At 43.3% G+C, this 24,350-nt stretch overlaps 1 protein-coding gene across 2 annotated transcripts in view; it reads right to left on the bottom strand.

Annotated features, from left to right (window-relative positions):
* Nucleotides 1–3,366: 3,366 nt before the first annotated feature.
* Nucleotides 3,367–24,350, bottom strand: part of LOC129858975 (hepatocyte nuclear factor 4-gamma-like) — a 35,635-nt gene continuing 14,651 nt past the window's right edge. The window contains exons 1-10 of one of the 2 annotated variants that reach the window (XM_055928249.1): nucleotides 19,641–20,062; nucleotides 12,642–12,807; nucleotides 12,318–12,412; nucleotides 8,976–9,082; nucleotides 8,526–8,681; nucleotides 6,737–6,824; nucleotides 5,066–5,218; nucleotides 4,322–4,558; nucleotides 4,056–4,175; nucleotides 3,367–3,480 (exon numbers count right to left, since the gene is read on the bottom strand). In XM_055928249.1, the coding sequence (XP_055784224.1) occupies nucleotides 3,437–3,480; nucleotides 4,056–4,175; nucleotides 4,322–4,558; nucleotides 5,066–5,218; nucleotides 6,737–6,824; nucleotides 8,526–8,681; nucleotides 8,976–9,082; nucleotides 12,318–12,412; nucleotides 12,642–12,807; nucleotides 19,641–19,728 (1,254 nt within the window). In that variant the 5' untranslated portion in view covers nucleotides 19,729–20,062 and the 3' untranslated portion in view covers nucleotides 3,367–3,436. Of the gene's footprint in view, nucleotides 3,481–4,055; nucleotides 4,176–4,321; nucleotides 4,559–5,065; nucleotides 5,219–6,736; nucleotides 6,825–8,525; nucleotides 8,682–8,975; nucleotides 9,083–12,317; nucleotides 12,413–12,641; nucleotides 12,808–19,640; nucleotides 20,063–24,350 lie in introns of those variants that run through there. The other variant, XM_055928250.1, reaches the window with a different exon arrangement.

Raw genomic sequence — 24,350 nt, forward strand, 5'->3', positions numbered from 1 at the left:
GGGCTCTGAGGCACTGTGTGTAGAGCAGGAAGGATTGGATGTGTACAAAATATATGCCCAGGGGATATTAGCCAGGGGTTAATTTGAGATTGGGCAGGTTATAAGCTGTAGATCTCTGCCATTGCCTTCATCATAACCAAAACCACACAAAAAATGATGTGTAGAGCAAATGAAAAGGCAAATATGATTATTCCACGCCATTCCTCCATCCCTACATCTTTCCATCCCTTCATGTGCCTGCTGGGTAGTAATACAGAGCTGTCAGTCATGAGACTAACGGTGTATGTGTGTGTGTGTGTGTGTGTGTGTGTGTGTGTGTGTGTGTGTGTGTGTGTGTGTGTGTGTGTGTGTGTGTGTGTGTGTGTGTGTGTGTGTGTGTGTGTGTGTGTGTGTGTGTGTGTGTGTGCGTTTGGAGGGGGGGGGGGGGGGGGGGGGGGGGCAAGGGGGGTTGTCTGAGATGAGATATGTGACCAGCATTTTAACACACAGGTTTGTCTGCTACAGGAACCAGAATCAAACACACACAGAAACACACACACACAAACACACAGAGAAACACACAAACACACACACACACACACACACACACACACACACACACACACACACACACACCATGCAATGTTGTTTCAACCTGACATGGTTTTCTACTTCATTATAGAGTTGATAGAGAGATTTTGCCATGTTGATTTCAGACACCATCTTCTCCCTCCCACACACACAGAATGAAGTAGGACAGGCATCAGAGTAAACAGGGAAGTAACGGATTACATGTAACTGATTCCTGTTTTATTATATTAGTAATCCGTTACTTTACCAGCAAAAATATTGAATTCAGATTACAGACACTTTTGAAAACTAGATGATTGCTTCTAGGATTATTTTTAAATTCAGAAAGGCTGTTTGTGGAAAACAAATATAAATGACACCTTTTTTTCAATGACATTCAAATTAGCATTGAAAAAAGTTTAAGTTTGTTCCCGCCTGAGTCAGAGACCACTATGATGACAAGCCAATGCGTTTGAGGGATTGCGAAAAAAGCAGGAACAGGCTTTTTTTTGTAGGCTTGCAGTCCAAGCTCTGTCTTCCAACGGTGCGACTGCTGTCGGCATCCAAATAGTATACATCCAATATGAATAAACGCCTGGGAGGTTAGGACGACAACAGCAGTGGAGTAGCCTGCTGACAATACGGATATCACTTACTATTGATATCCACATAGCGCATTGACATGAATCACACTGCTGATCTCTCATTTAGCTATTTGCGTATCACAGATTGCGGTTGTTGTGGATGGCTGTTCACAAATGTATATGTGTATTTTAACCCAATAATGGTTGAATTTAAGAAGTTTGCACTGTCTATCAATCATTGTTTTTGCGACCAGTGGACAGACAGTGAAAAGTGCGCTCTTGCAAGAGCTGCATAGTGAGGATCCCAGCCTTCAGTATGGAACAACAGCTGCATAGTGAGGATCCCAGCCTCCAGTATAGAATAACAACTAAAAGGTTAACAATAGGCCTAGAGAAAATGCAGCATGTGACCTTAATTTTTCACATGCAAATAGCACTTTTCGGGAGTGCTCAAAGTCCGAGACACCAGCATTTATTTTTTTACTCGAGGCAATGAGCCCAACCAGTCCTCCAGTACAACAAAATGAACAACAGTGTAGAATAATAAACCGATCGTTTTTGGATTACGCTCTGCTAAAATAATTAGGCTAATCTATATTTCCATATTTTCTAAGTCCTATTCTTGAAAATTAAAATGAATTGGAATGACTAGAAATCTGACAGACATTGTTTTTAATTAATTTAAAGGAATAGCCCAATCGTTGTATTATATGTCTTGAAGTAGAGAAGCAATGGGTAAGAAGAAGCCTACATAACCCATAAAGTAAAATGCAACATCCATTTATGGCTAGCTATGTAAACTCTAGCATTGATTTATCCCGCAATCATTTTGTTCAATTGGTAATATTCATTGTGGTCTTCTTCTAATGCCTCTTAAGGGGAAAGTAATCTAAAAGTAACTCAGAGTAATCAGATTATGCTACTGAGTTTGGGAAATCTAAAAGTTACTTACTGAAACTGTAATGGATTACATTTGGAAAGTAAGCTACCCAGAACTGAGTGTAAACATAACACACTAAAACATTCAGTATGGGTAGGGTTCATATGGAGGCACATTTATTTCTAGACAATTTTTGTGTTTTCTCATTTTCATGTAGATGAGGGTGCAAAATGAGCTTTCACTCAACTCACATCAACAAACAGAGCATAACCCAGACCAATCCAGCCATGGACACACACCACATAACCCAGACCAATAGAACATGTATAGGAACAGTCGGGGGAAAGGTCATGGAGGAAATGAAATATGGAACATATCTATATCATTCATTAATAACAAATACCTCACATACTTTGTCATCCTCTCTGACCATATTGACACCTTGGCCATCTAGTGATTACAGAATTGATATTTCTAAACAAACCACATGGGGGAGCCAGTATCCTTCATTTCTCTGTTATGGGACAACGTGGTTGCTGGGTTACTTCTATTACCTCTGTATTTTTTCATAACTATGTCCATGTTCATGCAAAAGCAGACAAAAGCAGAGGCTACAATTCAATGAAAATAGTGTTCACAATACACAGCTTACATTGTCTAACGTGTATACACCATTTGACAGTCTAAAGAAGTTCAATAAGATTCATTTGACAAATACAACTGAATTTAAACACCAAATTTGACAGTTTTCATATAATATCATATCATAACAGTAATCTCAAAAGACTAAAAGCCACTGCAGAGTTGATTAAGAACTAAATATATAGTTAGTTATATTTTTGACAAGTACATTATGCTCCAGTAAAGCATCACAGCACAAGCAGCATGGCAACACGTGAACATCATGTGTTGCAGACACAGTCCTATCGCTTTGAGAAACACATACTGTATATAATATACACACACGGTGATTAGCAAATCTCTCACTCTATCTTCAATGACGAGCCTATGGAGAGCTTAAATACATACTGTCACTTACACCATGATAACAGAGGCTCAGAGACTAGGAATAATCTAATGATTTATAGATGTTACAATTTACACAGATTACTCCATCTACCAAACTGGAGTGAAAACCTATGGCACTAAATAGGGTTGAAAACATCAAATATTTTACACCTTTACACACATAGGGCAAACTGAAGCTCTGCCACTACCATTGAATGCATGATTTACGAGTTACGCATGGAATGTATATCTCAAATGAGTATTTTCCCCATCGAACATACTTTCTGTAGTTTTTTGTAGTTGTTATTCGCGGGTCGGGTGCTGTACACTCAGGGGGGGGGGGGGGGGGGGGGTAGTACGTCTTTGTGGGAGGCGGATCCAGCAGGAAGGAGGGGCTTGAAGTTGACTTGATAATCTATGGACCCTGAGGAGGAGACGGGATAGGAGTGTCTGGAGACGCTGTGAAGAGAGAAGGGGGATGGGAAAGGGGAGATGGTTGGGAGAGGGAGAGGGGGGAGAGGGGGAGATGGAGGGGGAGAGAGAGGGAGAGAGAGAGAGGTGAGCCACACCACACCAGAAAAAGAGAGAGAGAGAGAGAGAGAGAGAGAGAGAGAGAGAGAGAGAGAGAGAGAGAGAGAGAGAGAGAGAGAGAGAGAGAGAGAGAGAGAGAGAGAGAGAGAGAGAGAGAGAGACAGACAGACAGACGGACAGACGGACAGACGGGGAGAGGGAGAGAGAGGGAGAGAGAGGGAGAGAGAGGGAGAGAGGGGCAGAGAGAGGGAGAGAGGGGCAGAGAGGGGCAGAGAGGGGCAGAGAGGGGCAGAGAGGGGCAGAGAGGGGCAGAGAGGGGCAGAGAGGGGACAGAGAGGGACAGAGAGGGACAGAGAGAGAGAGAGAGCGACAGAGAGAGATGAGCCACACCAGAGGGACAGAGAGGGTAATATGGAGCAGTCATGGTTGCTTGCCAGTGAATGCCCATGAATCTTGCCTATCTGAGGAACAACTTCATGTATGTGTGAGTGTGTGAATCTTACCTATCTGAGAAGTGTGTGTAGCAGGCATGGCGCTGATGACCAGTGTGTGTCCAGTCAAAGGGTCCTGGGCTAACTGGGTGTGGCCTGATTGGTGCAGGTGGGCGGGCTCTGATGCCAGACCTGGAGACAGGCAGACAAACCAGCCAATCAAGACACAGGAGAATATATTTACCATTAAATGTACCCTCTACTACTCACCTCCAAGTAGCGTCATAACATCTATATTACTTAACAATATTATTAATGTGATGTTATCATACAACCACCTCCCAGCAACATCTCCTGCAGTAGGTTGTCTATCTTGGCCAGGCCACAGAGTTTAACAAACTGCAGTTGTTCTATCATCTGCCAGGTGATGGACTGTAGAGTAGGCAGCAGTAGCAGCAGCTCTCCAAACCTCCCTCTGGAGTCATACTGACGGTCGTTAATATAGTCCTCTAGACTCATCTGGACCTGCAGACGCATCGCCTTGATCTTAGACGGGTCACGCAGAGACTTGACATCTGGAGAGAAGGAGAGATGGACGGATGAAGGGATGGATGGAGAGGGAGAAAATGTATTGATGAATGATATGAAATGAATGTGTGAAGACTTATGGTGTCCGGGTGGTTCAAAAGGAACAGAGAACAGTCACATGTCAATGATTAACAAAACTATTCAAATTCACTTTGTTCAGTTGAATAAATAAAGCTATTGTGTAGTGTGTGTGATGTGTGTGGTGTGTGTGGTGTGTGTGTGGTGTGTATGGGTGTGTGTGGTGTGTGGTGTGTATGGGTGTGTGTGGTGGTCATGTGTGTGTGGTGTGTATGGGTGTGTGTGGTGTGTATGGGTGTGTGTGGTGGTCATGTGTGTGTGGGTGTGTGTCTGTGGTGTGTATGGGTGTGTGTGTGTGTATGGGTGTGTGTGGTGTGTGTGGGTGTGTGTGGTGGTTATGTGTGTTTGGTGTGTGTAAAAGTGTGAAAATACAGTATGGAAGGTTGCCTGGTTCGGGAAACGTTCAAGTGCTTTACCGGGGTCAAAGAAGACGAGTGCCTTGAGAGCAGCATACTCATGGTCGTCTATCTGGATGTTCTGGAAGGGCAGGACCAGCTCACTTAGAATACGGTTAGCAACACGACCGATCTCTGGCTCTGCACTGCTACCATGGATCAAACACCCATTACCTGGAGAGGGAGAGGGATCCGTGTGTGTTTTGGGAGGGGGGTTGAGTGTGTGCTTTCCACGTGTTATAAGGGATGTACTGTTTGTGTGTGTCTGTTAGTGATTGAATAAAAAAAAAAAATTGGGGGTTGACAGCTAGTCTTTCTAGGGTCCGACACATAACGAATAAAACATTACAGACAAAAGCCTATAAAATTTACATACAGTACATTTAAAAACATTCAAATGTAGTGTGTGTGTGTGTGCATCTATCAGTTACACATACTGTACATGTCAGTACATACACACAGCCAGTAGGTCACATGGGATAGAGGGGTTGTGCCGTAAGGTGTAGCTTTATCTGTTTTTTAAAACAGGTTTGCTGTTCACTTGCGCTATGTGAAATGGAAGGGAGCTCCATGCAATCATAGCTCTGTATAATACTGTACATTTCCTTGACCTGGGGACTGTGAAAAGACCCCTGGTGGCATGTCTGGTGGGATAAGTGTGTGTGTCAGTGCTGTGTGTAAGTTGACTGTACAAACAATTTGGAATTTCCAACACATTAATGTATATAATATATGTATGTGTCTTATTAAAAAACAAGAAGTGATGTAGTCAGTCTTTCCTCAACTCTCAGCCAAGAGAGGCTGGCATACAGAGTATTAATATTAGACCTGTGATTATAATGAAAAACAAGTCGTGCCACTCTGTTCAGGGCCAGCTGCAGCTTAACTAGGTCTTTCTTTGCAGCACTTGACCACAAGACTGGACAATAATCAAGATAAGATAAAACTATAGCCTGCAGGACTTGCTTTGTGGATTGTGGTGTCAAAAAGGCAGAGCATCTCTTTATTACGAACAGACCTCTACCCATCTTTACAACCATTGAATCTATATGTTTTGACCAGGACAGTTTACAATTAAATGTAATGCCAAGTAATTGAATCTTCTCAACTTGTTCAACAGCCACACCATTCATTACCAGATTCAGCTGAGGTCTAGGGCTTATGGAATGATTTGTAACAAATTCAATGCTCTGAGTTTTAGAGATGTTCAGGACCAGTTATGGTCAATGATATCAAAGGCTGCACTGAAATCTAACAGTACAGTTCCCACAATCTTCTTATTATCAATTTCTTTCAACCAGTCATCGGACATTTGTGTCATTGCAGTACATGTTGAGTGCCCTTCTCTATAAGCATGCTAAAACATTTGTGTCAGTGCAGTACATTGTCTGTTATTCATTTGTACAATGTGTGTGTGTTAGTACCTGCATTGTGTGTATGTACCATCACTTACTAACTCATTATTTATATAGTTTTACCATCTACAAATCATCTGTAGGGGCAATCCAAGTAATGTGTCTTCCATGTATTTTCATCTTTGATAAGAAGTGTTTAAGACAGAGGCCTCCATAGATAAAGCCTTGGTCAATGATTATCAGGGTATTTAACAGTCTTGCAGGACAACGACCTGTATGGCAGGTTTTGACTGGGTGTTACTGAGGCATAAAGGAGAGGTGATTGGTCAGTTCTTACCAAGGAGCAGGAAGTCCTTATAAGGCATTGACCTCTTGGCGACCCCAAGTAGAAGGTGTTCCCCTGCATGAGCTCTGAGCAGACTCACCTGGACAAACACACACACACACACGAAACAAAGCACACACACACACACACGAAACAAAACACACACACAGCATGAGAAACAGTGACATGAGTGACCAAACACCAGCTACAAAAATCTCAGCCTCATTTGACTCTCAACCATTAGCTACGGACTGAAGCCAGAAACATTACTTTGTGTTTCTGGAAGGTTACAGGCACATTCAAAAGGCTTTGAGTCGTGGCAAAACTTTGACAACCACTGTTTTGTTTCAGTCCAGTTCCAGTCTCTTCTTGGTAGTCATGTAGTTGTCCTAGCCTAGTCAGGTTGTGTACCAGTTCCAGTCTCTTCTTGGTAGTCATGTAGCTGTCCTAGCCTAGTCAGGTTGTGTACCAGTTCCAGTCTCTTCTTGGTAGTCATGTAGCTGTCCTAGCCTAGTCAGGTTGTGTACCAGTTCCAGTCTCTTCTTGGTAGTCATGTAGCTGTCCTAGCCTAGTCAGGTTGTGTACCAGTTCCAGTCTCTTCTTGGTAGTCATGTAGTTGTCCTAGCCTAGTCAGGTTGTGTTCCAGTCTCTTCTTGGTAGTCATGTAGCTGTCCTAGCCTAGTCAGGTTGTGTACCAGTTCCAGTCTCTTCTTGGTAGTCATGTAGCTGTCCTAGCCTAGTCAGGTTGTGTACCAGTTCCAGTCTCTTCTTGGTAGTCATGTAGCTGTCCTAGCCTAGTCAGGTTGTGTACCAGTTCCAGTCTCTTCTTGGTAGTCATGTAGCTGTTCTAGCCTAGTCAGGTTGTGTTCCAGTCTCTTCTTGGTAGTCATGTAGTTGTCCTAGCCTAGTCAGGTTGTGTACCAGTTCCAGTCTCTTCTTGGTAGTCGTGTAGTTGTCCTAGCCTAGTCAGGTTGTGTTCCAGTCTCTTCTTGGTAGTCATGTAGTTGTCCTAGCCTAGTCAGGTTGTGTACCAGTTCCAGTCTCTTCTTGGTAGTCATGTAGTTGTCCTAGCCTAGTCAGGTTGTGTTCCAGTCTCTTCTTGGTAGTCATGTAGTTGTCCTAGCCTAGTCAGGTTGTGTACCAGTTCCAGTCTCTTCTTGGTAGTCATGTAGTTGTCCTAGCCTAGTCAGGTTGTGTTCCAGTCTCTTCTTGGTAGTCATGTAGTTGTCCTAGCCTAGTCAGGTTGTGTTCCAGTCTCTTCTTGGTAGTCATGTAGCTGTCCTAGCCTAGTCAGGTTGTGTACCAGTTCCAGTCTCTTCTTGGTAGTCATGTAGTTGTCCTAGCCTAGTCAGGTTGTGTACCAGTCTCTTCTTGGTAGTCATGTAGTTGTCCTAGCCTAGTCAGGTTGTGTACCAGTTCCAGTCTCTTCTTGGTAGTCATGTAGTTGTCCTAGCCTAGTCAGGTTGTGTTCCAGTCTCTTCTTGGTAGTCATGTAGCTGTCCTAGCCTAGTCAGGTTGTGTACCAGTCTCTTCTTGATAGTCATGTAGCTGTCCTAGCCTAGTCAGGTTGTGTACCAGTTCCAGTCTCTTCTTGGTAGTCATGTAGCTGTCCTAGCCTAGTCAGGTTGTGTACCAGTCTCTTCTTGATAGTCATGTAGTTGTCCTAGCCTAGTCAGGTTGTGTACCAGTTCCAGTCTCTTCTTGGTAGTCATGTAGCTGTCCTAGCCTAGTCAGGTTGTATACCAGTTCCAGTCTCTTCTTGGTAGTCATGTAGTTGTCCTAGCCTAGTCAGGTTGTGTACCTGGTCGTCCAGGGGCAGCTCTCCGAAGGCAGGAATGTACTTGGCCCATTCCACTAACACAAGCAGCTGTTGTCTCATGGAGTCACAGACATCCCCCACACCAGCTGACTTCTGTTCTGACACATCTACTGCACCCCTGGGACTGGATGCACTGATCTACAGAGAGAAGTGAGCTGTCATACAGATGAATGGAGACTCTCATGATGATTTTAACCACCTTCTACATGATTACTTAGAGCAATTGTATTTGTCCTCTGTGTGTGTGTGTGTGTGTGTGTGTGTGTGTGTGTGTGTGTGTGTGTGTGTGTGTGTGTGTGTGTGTGTGTGTGTGTGTGTGTGTGTGTGTGTGTGTGTGTGTGTGTGTGTGTGTGTGTACGTGTGTGTGTGTGTGTGTGTGTGTGTGTGTGTGTGTGTGGTGTGTGCGTGTGCGTGTGTGTGGATGTGTGTTACATGTTGAGACAGGGACTCCGCCTGGGCCAGAACAGTGATAGGTAGGAGATCCTGATTGTCCTGAATGCTTCTTCTGGAGCTGATACGATCTCTTTCATTCTGAACCGCTGAAATACACACACACACATCAGATGAGATATATCACTATGATATTACTGTGTTAACATTTCCCACAGCTAGGGTGGAAGACTAACAACCGCATGGATCTGGATAGATTCAAGTCCCCTTGAATTTGCTGATACCATCATAGAAAAAGAGCTGTGTAGAGAGGTGAAGTCAAACGTTAACCAATAGCAGCCTTGAACAACATGTCTGAAAGGCACATGATTTGGATGTCATTAAACTCTATGCCAAGGTTATAGGGCCCATAAACACACACACACACACACACACACACACACACACACACACACACACACACACACACACACACACACACACACACACACACACACACACAATCCTTCTCTGATACACCTCATAAACACAGCGTTCTCTGAATAATTACTTCTGGTTTATAGCAGAGTTAGTTATAGACTCCCAGACTCCCAGAGCTAGCTTCAGCCTCCCAGCCACCCAGCATCCATAGTTTCAGCCTCCCAGCCACCCAGCATCCATAGTTTCAGCCTCCCAGCCTCCCAGAGTTACTTTCAGCCTCCCAGAGTTAGTTTCTATCTCCCAGCCACACAGTATCTATAGTTTCAGCCACTGAGCCTCCAAGAGTTAGTTTAAGACTCCCATCCGAGCAGCATCCATAGTTTCAACCTCCCAGCCACCCGTCTCCATAATTTCAGCCTCACATCCACCCAGTATCCCATCGTTTCAGCATCCCAGCCACACACCATCCATAGCTTCAGCCACCCAGAATCCATATTTCAATCTCCCAGCCACCCAGTATCCACAGTTTCAGCCTCCCAGTCACCCAGCATCCATAGTTTCAAAATCCCAGCCATTCAGTATACATAGTCTCAGCCTCCCAGCCACCCAGTTTCCAAAGTTTCAGCCTCCCAGCCTCCCAGCTTCCAAAGTTTCAAAATCCCAGCCACCCAATATCCATCGTTTTTGTTTACCATCCACCAAAGCATCCATAGTTTCAACATCCACCACCCAGTAGCCTCCCAGCCACCCAGGTTCCTTCATTTCAACATCCCAGCTACCCAGCAGACATAGTTTCAACCTCCCAGACACAAAGTATCCATAGTTTCAGCCTCCCAGCCACCCAGCATTCACAGTTTCAGCCTCCCACTCTCCCAATGTCCATAGTTTCAGCCTCCCAGTCATGCAGCATTCATAGTTTCAGCCTCAAATCCACCCAGTATCCAAAAGGTCAGCTTCTCAGACACCAAGCATCCACAGTTCCAGTCTCCCAGCATCAAATAATCACAGTTTCAGCCTCCCAGCCACCCTGTATCCAAAGTTTCAGCTCTCAGTCACCCAGAATCCATTTTTTCAGCCACCCAGCATCCATAGTTTCAGCCTCCCAGCCACCCAGTATCCATACTTTCAGCCTCCCAGTCACCCAGAATTCTAAGTTTCAGCCTACCATCCACCCAGTATCCATAGTTTCAGCCTCCCAGTCACCAAGCATCCATAGTTTCAAACTCAGCAACCCAGCATCCATAGTTTCAACCTACCATCGACCCAGTATCCATAGTGTCAGCCTCCCAGCCACCCTGTAACCATAGTTTCAGTCTCCCAGCAGCCCAACATCAATAGTTTCAGCCAACCAGAATCCATACTTTCAGCCTCTGTCGCCAAGCATCCATAGTTTCAACCTCTCACAACCCAGTATCCATAGTTCAGCCTCCCAGCCACCCAGAATCCATCATTTCAATCTCCCAGCTACCCAGTATCCATAGTTTCAACCTCCCAGACACCCAGTATCCATAGTTTCAGCCTCCCAGCCATCCAGCATTCATAGTTTCAGCCTCCCATCCACCCAGTATCCATAGTTTAAGCCTTCCAGTCACCCGGCATTCACAGTTTCATCCCCCCATCCACACTGTAGCCATAGTTCCATCCTCCCAGTCACCAAGCATCCATAGTTTCAGCCTCTCAGCAACCCAGTATCCATAGTTCAGCTTCCCAGCCAACCATAATCCATATTTTCAGCTTCCCTGCCACCTTGTATCCAAAGTTCCATTCCCAGCCACCTATAATCCATCGTTTCAGCCTCCCAGCCACCTTGTGTCCAAGGTTAATGCTCCAAGCCATCCAGAATCGATACATTCAGCCACCCAGCATCCATAGTTTAAGCCTCCCACCCACCCAGTATGCATAGTTTCATCCTCCCAATATCCATAGTTTCAGCCTCTCAGTATCCATCATTTCAGCCTCCCAGCCACACAGCATCCATAGTTTCAACATCCCATCCACGCAGTATACATAGTTTCAGCCTCTCAGCCTCCCAGCATCCCTAGTTTTAACATCCCACCCACCCAGTATCCATAGTTTCAGCCTCTCAGCAACCCAGTATCCATAGTTTCAGCCTCTCATCCACCCAGTATCTATAGTTTCAGCCTCCCAGCCACGAAGCATCCATAGTTTCAGCCTCCCAGCCACGAAGCATCCATAGTTTCAGCCTCCCAGCCACCCATCCTCCATAGTTTCAGCCACCCAGAATCCAAACTTTCAGCCTCCCAGCCACTCGGTTTCCATAGTTTCAGCCTCCCAGCAACCCAGCATCCAAATATTCAGCCTCCCAGCCACCCAGCATCCATAGTTTCAGCCTCCCAGAAACTATAGTTTCAACCCCCCAGCCACCCAGCATCCATAGTTTCAGCCTCCCAGCCTCCCAGTATCCATAGTGTCAGCCTCCAAGCCACCCAGTATCCATAGTTTCAGCCACCCAGCATCCATAGATTCAGCCTCCGAGCCACCCAGCATCCATAGTTTCAGCCTCCCAGAAACTATAGTTTCAACCCCCCAGCCACCCAGCATCCATAGTTTCAGCCTCCCAGCCTCCCAGTATCCATAGTTTCAGCCTCCAAGCCACCCAGTATCCATAGTTTCAGCCACCCAGCATCCATAGATTCAGCCTCCGAGCCACCCAACATCCATAGTTTCAGCCTCCCAGAAACTATAGTTTCAACCCCCCAGCCACCCAGCATCCATAGTTTCAGCCTCCCAGCCTCCCAGTATCCATAGTTTCAGCCTCCCAGCCTCCCAGTATCCATAGTTTCAGCCTCCCAGCCCTGATTACCTCCACACACTGACTGCTTCACTTTTCCTCATGTAATAAGTTGAATTTGCGAGTACAGAGTTAGTGCTGGGCACGAACAAAAGTCTGTACATTGATGGTATTGTATTGATATTCAGTAGTACTGGTTTGATGTGGCCAACCTTCTTTCTTCATGCCAGCTCTGAAACACTGGTGGAGCCTGCAGAACCGACACTGGTTCCTCTTGTCCTTGTCGACCACACACTGACGGTTAAACCTGGAGACGCACAGACAGATACACAAACAGGATCCCTGTCAATATCTGAACTCTATGGGACTTCCTTGTAGTTCTGTTCATTCCAGCATTACCAACTAGTGACTTCTCTACTTGCAGCAGTGTAAGGATTACTGTGACGTTAACATCTCATATTATGTCTATTGTTATCATAGACATGGGCTCTGGTGGATGCAGCTGTAGGCTGAACACACACACACACATTACCTACCTGCAGGAGTAGATGTGGTTCTTGCGTATGGAGCGTCTGAAGAAACCTTTACATCCGTCACAGCTGAAGGCTCCATAGTGTTTCCCTGTAGCTTTGTCTCCACAGATAGCACAGTTACCGTTCACTACATCTGCCTGGGACAGGCCCGGCTCCGCTGGCATACTGTCTAGAACACACACATTACCCAAAGACTAGGTTAGCCTGCTGAGCTTAAGTCTAGGTGTTAGTGGAGGGGAGCTAATGCACACTTTATGTTCACAGTAAAGGTTGCACGCACGCACGAGTGCACACACACACGCACGCACGAGCGCACACACACACATCCTTCTGGCATCAGAAAAACCTCTTCAGTTCAAATAGGGAAATCAGTCATTTGTTTTGTGCATGGGAAATCAAGGCGTCCTGACAGAGGAAGAGAAGGACAGGGACTCTATAGCTTTGTGGTAGCTGACTGCTATCTGCCTATTACAGTATGGGGGACAGTGGAAACTAGTTTGATTAGGACAGCTTTGGGTGCTTTCATCTGGTTTATTTGTTGAAATTGTGGTGTTGTTGTGCCTAGTGGTTATTTTTTTTATTCTTCTTGTTTTATTTGTAATGTACATTTTTCTTCCTGTTTGTGTGAAAATGTTTGTACTCAGGGCACTATTGGGAATGACACTCTGGTCTCAATTGGGCTGCCCTAAATAAATAAAAGTTAATACAAAATCTAAGATAAATGTGAAAGACAGCAATAACTATAAACCACACTCCAAAAGCATGTTATCTAGGATTTTTGTATCTACATGGCATCAAATCAAAGTGTATTTGTCACATGCTCTGAATACAAAAGTTGTAGACCTTACAGTGAAATGCTGACTTACAGGCTCTAACCGATAATGCAAAAAAGGTATTAGGTGAACAATAGGTAGGTTAAGAAATAAAACAACAGTAAAAAGACAGGCTATATACAGTAGCGAGGCTGTAAAGAGTAGTGAGACTACATACAGACACCGGTTAGTCAGGCTGATTGAGGTAGTATGTACATGTAGATATGGTTAAAGTGGCTATGCATATATGAAATAGCAAGTCAAGAGAAGGTGCCTCAAAACTCTAGAACCAGGCCAATTCACAACCCCTGCAGAACCAGACTGAGAACAAGAACCAGTATAATGAGACAAAGACCCAGGCCACATGTGGTCTGAAGTGGTCTCAAGACCAAAACCATCAGATCACATAACAACAAATATAACAAACACAGGAATATATCTAATCTAAAGTAATCTGTGCATTCATGTCTCTACTCACACCAGACATATTCCTGCATACACCAACCATGTCCAAGGTGGAAGAATACATCTTGACAATGCCAAAGAGAATAAAGTAAATGTTTGACCAACTTCCCTTTAATATTCCTTTTATCAGTCGTGTTGAGATGACATCAGTGGATGTCCCAACTTCTTTCCATACTGTAGACCCACAATAAACCTGTCTTTATGACACATTGCAGATACCTATCGAAACAGACCTCTTATCATTCATGGATTATGAACAAATGGATAAATACAATATTTAACTGTTTTTTTAAGTGCAATAGGGATTGTGAGTGTATAAGCAGAATGACAAATGACAGCCATCAATGTTATTCAGATAGGTGAAGCTGCTCTAATTTAGCCCCATGGAGCTTGATGGCAAAAATAATTGTGTGCATATTTTGGCAATTTGATTGTGTTCTCCACACCGCATTTCTCCACATCACATTTTAAGCCATCAGTGTGCATTACAGAGCAATTATCTATGGAAATACAGCCATGGAGCTGGTTGGCGGCCATATTGGAAAACTGCCGCCCTAGAAAATCAAATCAAATTTTATTTATCACATGCTTCTTAAACAACAGGTGCAAATGCTTACTTAATTAATGCTTACATTCCAACATTGCAGAGAGAAACATAATGAAAACTTTTGTTAAACATGAGGAATAAATACACAACGAGAAATGATAAGTTGGCTATTTACACAAGGTACCAGTACCGAGTCGATGTGCATAGGTACGAGGTAATTGAGGTAATATGTACGTGTAGTTAGAGGTAAAGTCACGATACACAGATAATAAACCGAGAGTAGCAGCGGCGTATAAATGGGAGTGAGGAGGGGCAATGCAAACAGTCTGGGTAGCCATTTGATTAGATGTTCAGGAGTCTTATGGCTTGGGGGTAGAAGCTGTTTAGAAGCCTTTTGGACTTAGACTTGACACTCTGGTACCGCTTGCCGTGCGGTAGCAGAGAGAACAGTCTATGACTAGGGTGGCTGGAGTCTTAGACAATTTATAAGCACCGCCTGGTGCCAACGTCATGACACTGGTATAGAAGTCCTGGATGGCAGGAAGCTTGGCCCTTGGGATGTACTGGGCTGTACGCACTACCCTCTACAGTGCCCTAAGGTCAAGAGGCCGAGCCGTTGCCATACCAGGTGGTGATGGAACCAGTCAGGATCCTCTCAATGGTGCAGCTGTAGAACTTTTTGAGGATCTGAGGACTCATGACAAATCTTGTCCTATTGACGACTGTCTTGGTGTGTTTGGACCATGATAGTTTATTGATGATGTGGACACCAAGGAACATGAAGCTCTCAACCTGCTCTACTTCAACCCGGTCGATGAGAATGGGCGTGCTCAGCCCTCCTTTTCCTGTAGTCCATGATCATCTCCTTTGTCTTGATCACATTGCGGGAGAGGTTGTTATCCTGGCACCACATTGCCAGGTCTCTGACCTCCTCCCTATATGCTGTCTCATTGTTGTAGGTGATCAAGCCTAACACTGTTGTGTCATCGGCAGTCCTGTAGCTTAGCATCTGCGTCATCTGACCACTTCCGTATTGAGCGAGTCACTTGTACTCCTTGCTTTAGTTTTGCTTGTAACCAGGAATGACGAGGATAGAGTTATGGTCAGATTTGCCAAATGGAGGGCGAGGGAGAGCTTTGTATGCGCCTCTGTGTGTGGACTAAAGGTGGTCTAGAGTTATTTTCCCTCTGGTTGCACATTTAACATGCTGCTAGAAATTAGGTAAAACGGATTTAAGTTTCCTTGCATTAAAGTCCTCGGTCACTAGGAGTGCCGCCTCTGGATGAGCATTTTCTTCTTTGCTTATGGCCTTATAAACTCTTTGAGTGTGGTCTTAGTGTCAGCATTGGTTTGTTGTGATAAATAGACAGCTACGGAAACATATAGGTGAAAACTATCTTGGTAAATAGTGTGGTCTACAGCTTATCATGAGATAATCTACATCAGGCGAGCAAAACCTCGAGGCTTCCTTAATATTTCATTTCTTGCACCAGCTGTTATTGACAAATAAACACAGACCGCCACCCCTTGACTTACAGCTGTTCTATCTTTCCGCTGTACGGATAACCCAGCCAGCTGTATGTTATCCATGTCGTCCTTCAGCCACGACTCGGTGAAACATAAGATATTCTAATTTTTATGTCCCGTTGGTTGGATAGTCTTGATCAGAGCTCATTAAGTTTATTATCCAATGATAGCATGTTGACTAACAGGACTGATGGTAGAGACGGATTACCCACTCGCCGTCGGATCCTTACAAAGCACCCCGACCTACGTTCCCAATATCTTAGTCTCTTGTTCATGCGAATGACGGGGATTTGGGCTTTGTCCGGTGTCTAAATCCTTTGCGTCCAACTCGTTAAAGCAAAAATCTTTGTCCAGTACGAGGCCTACCACTGTTGTGCCGTCAGCAAACTTAATGATGGTGTTGGAGTTGTGCGCTGTCATGCTGTCGTGGAAGAACAGGGAGTACAGGAAGGGACTAAACATGCACCCCTGAGGGGCATCTGTGTTGAGGGTCAGCGTGGAAGATGTGTTGTTGCATACCCTCACCACCCTAGGGGTGGCCCATCAGTAATTCCAGTATCTAGTTGTGGAGGTAAGTGTTTAGTCCCAGGGTGCTGAACTTAGTGATGAGCTTGGAGGAACAATGAGCTGTAGTCAATTAACAGTATTCTCATATAGGTGTTCCTCTTGTCCAGGTGGTAAAGGGCAGTGTGGAGTGTAATAGTAATTGCATGGATCTGTTGTGGTCGTGTGGGAATTTGAGTGGATACAGGGTGTACGAGATGATGGTGTTGATGTGAGCCATGACCAGTCTTTCAAAGCATTTCTTGACTAGAGATACAGTTTCATTTGGAAGTTTACATATACCTTAGCCAAATACATTTAAACTCAGTTTTTCACAATTCCTGACATTTAATCCTAGTAATAATTCCCTGTCTTAGGTCAGTTAGGATCACCACTTTATATTAAGAATGTGAAATGTCAGAATAATAGTAGAGAGAATTATCTAATTCAGCTTTTATTTATTTCATCACATTCCCAGTGGGTCAGAAGTTTACAAACGCTCAATTAGTATTTGGTAGCATTGCCATTAAATTGTTTAGCCTGGTTCAAATGTTTTGGGTAGCCTTCCACAAGCTTCCCACAATAACTTGGGTGAATTTTGGCCCAGTCCTCCTGACAAAGCTGGTGTAACTGAGTCAGGTTTGTAGGCCTCCTTGCTCGCACACACTTTTTCAGTTCTTCCCACTAATTTTCGATAAGATTGAGGTCAGGGCATTGTGATGGCCACTCCAATACCTTGAATTTGTTGTCCTTAAGCCATTTTGCCACAACTTTGGAAGCATGATTGGGGTCATTGTCACGATCGTCAAAGGTAGAGAGTGAGGACCAAGGAGCAGCATGTGGAAAATAAGCCATCTTCTTTTATTTCTCTACGAAGATGAACATGAAACGAAACACTTTAACAAACTAACAAAATAACAAAACTGACGAACGTGAAGCTACAAATGAACTAGTGCATACATGCAACATAGAACATCGACATAGACACAGCGACAATCACCCACAAACAAACAGTGAGAAACAATCTCCCTATGTATGTCTCTCAATCAGAGGAAAACGAAAACACCTGTCTCTGATTGAGAGCCATACAAGGTCAATTAACCCTTTAACCCAACATAGAAACACAACACATAGAAATGCCCACCCAGCTCACGCCCTGACCAATAAACACATACAAAACAAGAGAAAACAGGTCAGGAACGTGACAGTCATTGTCCATTTGGAAGACCCATTTGTGACCAAGCTTTAACTTCCTGACGGATGTTTTAAAATGTTGCTTCAATATATGCACATAATCTTCCTCTATTTTGTGAAGTGCACCAGTCCCTCCTGCAGCAAAGCACCCCCACAACATGATGCTGCCACCCCCGTGCTTCACAGTTGGGATGGTGTTCTTCGGCTTGCAAGCATCCCCCTTTTTCCTCCAAACCTAACGATGGGCATTATGGCCAAACAGTTCCATTTTTGTTTCATCAGATCAGGGGGACATTTCTCCAAATAGTACAGTCTTTGTCCCTATGTGCAGTTGCAATTGCAATTGCAGTTTCTTCCTTGCTGAGTGGCCTTTCAGGTTATGTCAATATAGGACTCGTTTTACTGTGGATATATAGATACTTTTGTACCTGTTTCCTCCAGCATCTTCACAAGGTCCTTTGCTGTTGTTCTGGGATTGATTGGCACTTTTCGAAACCAAAGTACGTTCATCTCTAGGAGACAGAACACATCTCCTTCCTGAGCAGTATGATGGCTACGTGGTCCCATGGTGTTTATACTTGTGTACTATTGTTAGTACAGATGAACGTGGTACCTTCAGGCATTTGGAAATTGCTTCCAAGGATGAACCAGACTTGTGAAGGTCTACAATATTTTGGGGCTGATTTCTTTTGATTTTCCCATGATGTCAAACAAAGAGGCACTAAGTACACCTCCAATTGACTCAAATGATGTCAATTAGCCTATCAGAAGCTTCTGAAGCCATAACATAATTTTCTGGAACATTCCAAGCTGTTTAAAAGCACAGTCCACAGTATGCAAACTTCTGACCCACTGGAATTGTGATACAGTGAATTATAAGTGAAATAATCTGTCTGTAAACAATTGTTGGAAAAATGATTTGTGTCGTGCACAAAGTAGATGTCCTAACCGACTTGCTAAAACTATAGTTTTTTAACAAGAAATTTGTGGAGTGATTGAAATCGAGTTTTAATGACTCCAACCTAAGACTATGTAAACTTCTGACTTCAAATGTACACCTGTTCTGAAAGGCCCTAGAATCTGCAACACCACTAAGCAAGGGGCACCAGTGGAGATTGGAGTATCTGTCCATAGGACCACATTACACTCCAGTACACTCCACAGAGCTGGGTTTTACGAAAGAGTGGCCAGAAAAAGCCATCGCTTAAAGAAAAACATAAGCAACATGGTGTTTGCCAAAAGGCATGTGGGAGACTCCCCAAATCACTGTATTTAACTTGTGTAAAAAGATACTTTTAAAGTGAAAACAATTTTTTTTTTACTGCGATTTCTGTTGATGGTTTTTCGTCATTGTTGTGCTCATCAAGGTAAAAACAAAGACTATATGGTTCTTGTTGTTGATCAAATTTGCTCCTCTAAAACCAATACAAACATATTGAGCTATTTTGGGGCCATGTAGACCCAACACAAGGGAAGCCATGACCCAAAACGCATCATCCCCATTGACCTTTAAGGCCGACGCAAGCCTTTGCTGAAATGGCACTATATCAGGTTTTGTTCAGCTAGACAAATTATACAGGTGTGCAAATGTTTACGCTTATATAACAAATTGAACAATATGGTCTTTTTTGGGAGCTTATCTACTGGACTAAATGTACAATATCACATTTGAATATGTCTATATTCAAGCTTACAAGGAAAAAGGTCAAGTTGACTTAAGGCTTTTTACTGAAGTCAGAATTCAGATATTGTATTTCTACTAATCATTTATTGACTGTTGGTAGAGGGATCAGGATGAAGCATATCTGACCTTACATTTCAGAAGACACAAAATGACCACACAGATATGATGCTAGCACCTGTTAACCTGTCATTTTAGTAGACTGTGTGTGTGTGTGTGTCAAGTCCACTCACCTCCCCCACCATAGAGGATGTCAGCGTGTTCGAAGCCCAGGGTGCTGTACGTTGGGTCCAGTCCCTCACTGTAGTTGGCTACATCCATGTCCAACAAGGAGTTACCAACTCACACAGACGGATACTTCCACCCTCACTTTCTATGCCTCTGTCACTGTCCTTCTCTCTCCCTCTTTCTCTCTCGAACTCTTTTCCTCTGCCTCCCTTTTCTCTGTCTCCCTTTAATTTCTTCCAATGTATTTTCCTAACACTAGTTCTATTCCTTTACCACTTCTTGTCTGCCTCGGTCTCCCTACCCTTCTCTTCCTCTCTCTTTTTCATATTCCTCTGTCACATTCAGTTCTTCCACCGTCTGGAGTGTGGAAGGTAAACTAAGTTCCCTGCCATTTGATTGGTACTTTTTTAAGAAAGTAGGTGGGGCCTTGGCAAAGACTTCTCACCTTATCGCTTCTTATTTAATCTGTCCTTCTTTCCCTCACTTATCACAGGGATGGAGAGATAGAGGAGAGATAGATATTCCCTTCCCTCTCCATTCTCTCTCTTTTCCTGAGGCATATTGGCAAGTTTGACAGGGTTGAGACGATGTCATTAAGAGGGTGTGTGGGCATGCGTGTGTTATTGTGTGTCGCCAGTATGCTGTGGCCTACATAGTCTGCCTAATCAAATCAATAGTGAAGCAATACGACAGCCTTTACCATGATCACATCTAATCTCCAGGGAGGCAGAGCATAGAGAAAAACACCACTGATAACTTCCATTGATTATCTTCCATTGATTAATCAGACTCTCTAAGTGAAACTAGGGAATACCCATTGACTCCCATTAACTTCCCTCTATGGAAGCCACTGATCACATCATTCTGTACAGACAACACATAGTTATCTCCCTACTCCTACTACCAGTCACATAGTTTCACTGCACTAAATACAGTGCCTTGCAAAAGTATTCACCCCCTTGGTGTTTTTCCAATTTTGTTGCATTACAATCTGTAATTTAAATTGATTTTTATTTAAATGTCATGTAATGGACATACACAAAATAGTCTAACTTGGTGAAGTTAAATGAAAAAAAGTACTTGTTTCAAAACATTTTACAAAACAAAAACTGAAAAGTGGTGCGTGCATATGTATTCACCCCCTTTGCTATGAAGCCCCTAAATAAGATTTGGTGCAACCAATTACCTTCAGAAGTCACATAATTAGTTAAATAAAGTCCACTTGTGTGCAATCTAAGTGTCACATGACCTGTCACATGATCTCAGTATATATACATCTGTTCTGAAAGGCCCCAGAGTCTGCAACACCACTAAGCAAGGGGCAGCACCAAGCAAGCGGCACCATGAAGACCAAGGAGCTCGCCAAACAGGTCAGGGACAAAGTTGTGGAGAAGAACAGATCAGGGTTGGGTTCTAAAAATATATCCGAAACTTTGAACATCTCACGGAGCACCATTTAATCCATTATTAAAAAATGGAAAGTATATGGCACCACAACAAACCTGCCAAGAGAGGGCCGCTCACCCAAACTCACAGACCAGGCAAGGAGGGCATTAATCAGAGAGGCAACAAAGATAACAAAGATAACCCTGAAGGAGCTGTAAAGCTCCACAGCCGAGATTGGAGTATCTGTCCATAGAACCACAGAGCTGGGCTTTACGGAAGAGTGGGCAGAAAAAAAATTCATTGCTTAAGAAAAAAATAAGCTGTTTGCCAAAAGGCATGTGGGAGATTCCCCATAACATGTGGAAGAAGGTACTCTGGTCAGATGAGACAATTTACCTTTTTGGCCATCGAGGAAAGCGCTATGTCTGGCGCAAACCCAATACGTCTCATCACGCCGAGAATACCATCCCACCATGTTTTTCATCGGCAGGGACTGGAAAACTGATCAGAATTGATGGATTGATGGATGGCGCTAAATACAGGGAAATTCTTGAGAGAAACCTGTTTCAGTCTTCCAGAGATTTGAGACTTGGACGGAGGTTCACCTTCCAAAAGGACAATGACCCTAAGTATACTGCTAAAGCAACACTTGAGTGGTTTAAGGTGAAACATTTAAATGTCTTGGAAATGCCTAGTCAAAGCCCAGACCTCAATCCAATTGAGAATCTGTGGTATAACTTAAATATTTCTGTACACCAGCGGAACCCATCCAACTTGAAGGAGCTGGAGCAGTTTTGCATTGAAGAATGGGCAAAAATCACAGTGGCTAGATGTGCCAAGCTTATAGGAGGCATACCCCAAGAGATTTGCAGCTGTAATTGCTGCAAAAGGTGGCTCTACAAAGTATTGACTTGGGGAGGTGAATAGTTATGCACGCTCAAGTTTTCTGTTTTTTATTATTATGTCTTGTTTGTTCCACAAAGAAAAATATTTTGCATCTTCAAAGTGGTACAGTAGGCATGTTGTTTAAATCAAATGATACAAACCCCCAAAAATCTATTTTAATTCCAGGTTGTTATGCAACAAAATATGAAAAATGCCAAGGGGGAGAATTCTTTTACAAGCCACTGTAGCTGTTAGAGAATACATGCAATCTGATTGAGGTACTATAATGGACATAAAATAATTTAATCACTTGCGTCATTCAGTTTATGAGTGGGGCAAAAGGCATGAGGGTAGTGAGTAAAGTGTAGGGATATATACCTGATTGCTGTGCAATTAGTTAAGAGCGAGTGAGAGAGAGCGTGAGTGAGAGAGAGAGTGAGTGTTAAGGCTGTCGCTTTCCTCATCCTCAGATGAGGTGAGGAGAGAAGGATCTTCTAACCAAAATGCGGGTTCAGGGAAATATGCCATCTTTATTATATATTTGACAGCAACACGAAACAAAACAAAACACTTTCAAAACTACAAAATAACAAAACGACGTAGAACGGAACCTGAACATAAACTCACATCACAAACGTAAACTCACGAACAGGAACGTTACATCAAAACACACGAACAGCCAAACAGCTCCGAAAGTGAATAACAACGACGAAGACATCACAGGAGACAATCACCCACAAACAAACAGTGAGAACGCCCTACCTAAATATGACTCTTAATTAGAGGAAAACGCAAACCACCTGCCTCTAATCAAGAGCCATACCAGGTAACCCAAAACCAACATAGAAACAGATAACATAGACTGCCCACCCAAAACACATGCCCTGACCATAAACACATAAAAAACAACATAAAACAGGTCAGGACTGTTACAGTGAGTGAGTGAGGGAGTGAGTGAAGGAGTGAGGGAGAGAGTACACTGCCCACATATTTCCCTCAGATTACACAGATCCACAAAGAATTTGAAAACAAACCCAATTTTGATAAACTCTCATATCTACTGGGTGAAATACCACAGTGTGCCATCACAGCAGCAAGATTTGTGACCTGTTACCACAAGAAAAGGGCAACCAGTGAAGAACAGACACCATCGTAAATACAACCCATTATTATGTTTATTTTCCCTTTTGAACTTTTACTATTTGCACATCATTACAACACCTTATATAGACATAATATGACATTTGAAATGTCTTTACTCTTCTGTGAGTGTAATGTTTACTGTTCATTTTTATTGTTTATTTCACTTTTGTTTATTATCTACTTCACTTGCTTAGGCAATGTTAACTAACATATGTTTCCCATGCCAATTAAGCCCTTGAATTGAAATTTAATTTTAATTGAATTGAGAGAGAGAGAGATAGAGTGACGGAAACAGAGTGTGTGTGTGTGTGTGTGTGTGTGTGTGTGTGTGTGTGTGTGTGTGTGTGTGTGTGTGTGTGTGTGTGTGTGTGTGTGTGTGTGTGAGAGGACAGTGACCATGAACCAAATTATGATTTTCCAAAAGACAAATCATAAGGAAATAAATATCACATACAATCTTAAAACTCCACTATCCAACCAGTCCTTGTGTATAGCTAGGTTTCCATCCAATTGGCGAAAGATTTTCATGTGAATATTTTAAAATCCACATAAAAACAATGTGTGCATTTTCCAACCAGAGATAGGTGCACATAAAAATACCTTTTGGGATAAAAAAAAAGAAAGAAATCCATTGTATTTTCAACAATACTGATGGTGTTGTCACAAAAAAATAGTTTGCATTATATAGTGTTACGACCCTCCCACTCTGTCTGCCGTATTCTCTTTGTTCTTTTTTCCTTATTAGGATGCCGGTGGGCGGAGTTGGGAGGGTCGTCAGCTACATGGGAAACACCTGGGCACACTGTCATAGGATAAATGCACCACTTCCCCATTCATGGGGGAGACTCTCTCCAGGCAGACACCTTGATAGATTTGTTTGTGTTTTTTGGGTGGTTTTTTGGTTTGTTTTTTGGTTTGTTTTAGCATCTTTCAACACCTTCCATTATCACATTCATGCATGCAAAACACTCACTTACACTACTGATTACTGATTACACACACCATTGTATATTATACTTAGTTTCTTAATAAATATATATTTTGTTACTCTTTTTCTCCACGTTGTCTCCCTTTTGTTACGGGCTTTGAGCCGGTTCGTGACAAGTGGGGGCTCGTCCGGGATCATTGAATGTATTGGTTTGGGAGAACGTGGAGGTACGTGTTTGGTTTGCATATTTTGTTTGAGTTTGATAGGCCCAGTATTGGTTGCCTTTGTTGTTTGGTTTGGGTGCTACTTTGGAGAGAGTACATTGGTTAGTTTCCAGGTCCCTGCCCAGCCTGGAAACTCTTGTTCTACTTTC

This window comes from Salvelinus fontinalis, chromosome 7 (genome assembly GCF_029448725.1).
Source record: "Salvelinus fontinalis isolate EN_2023a chromosome 7, ASM2944872v1, whole genome shotgun sequence".
Classification (NCBI taxonomy): domain Eukaryota; kingdom Metazoa; phylum Chordata; class Actinopteri; order Salmoniformes; family Salmonidae; genus Salvelinus; species Salvelinus fontinalis.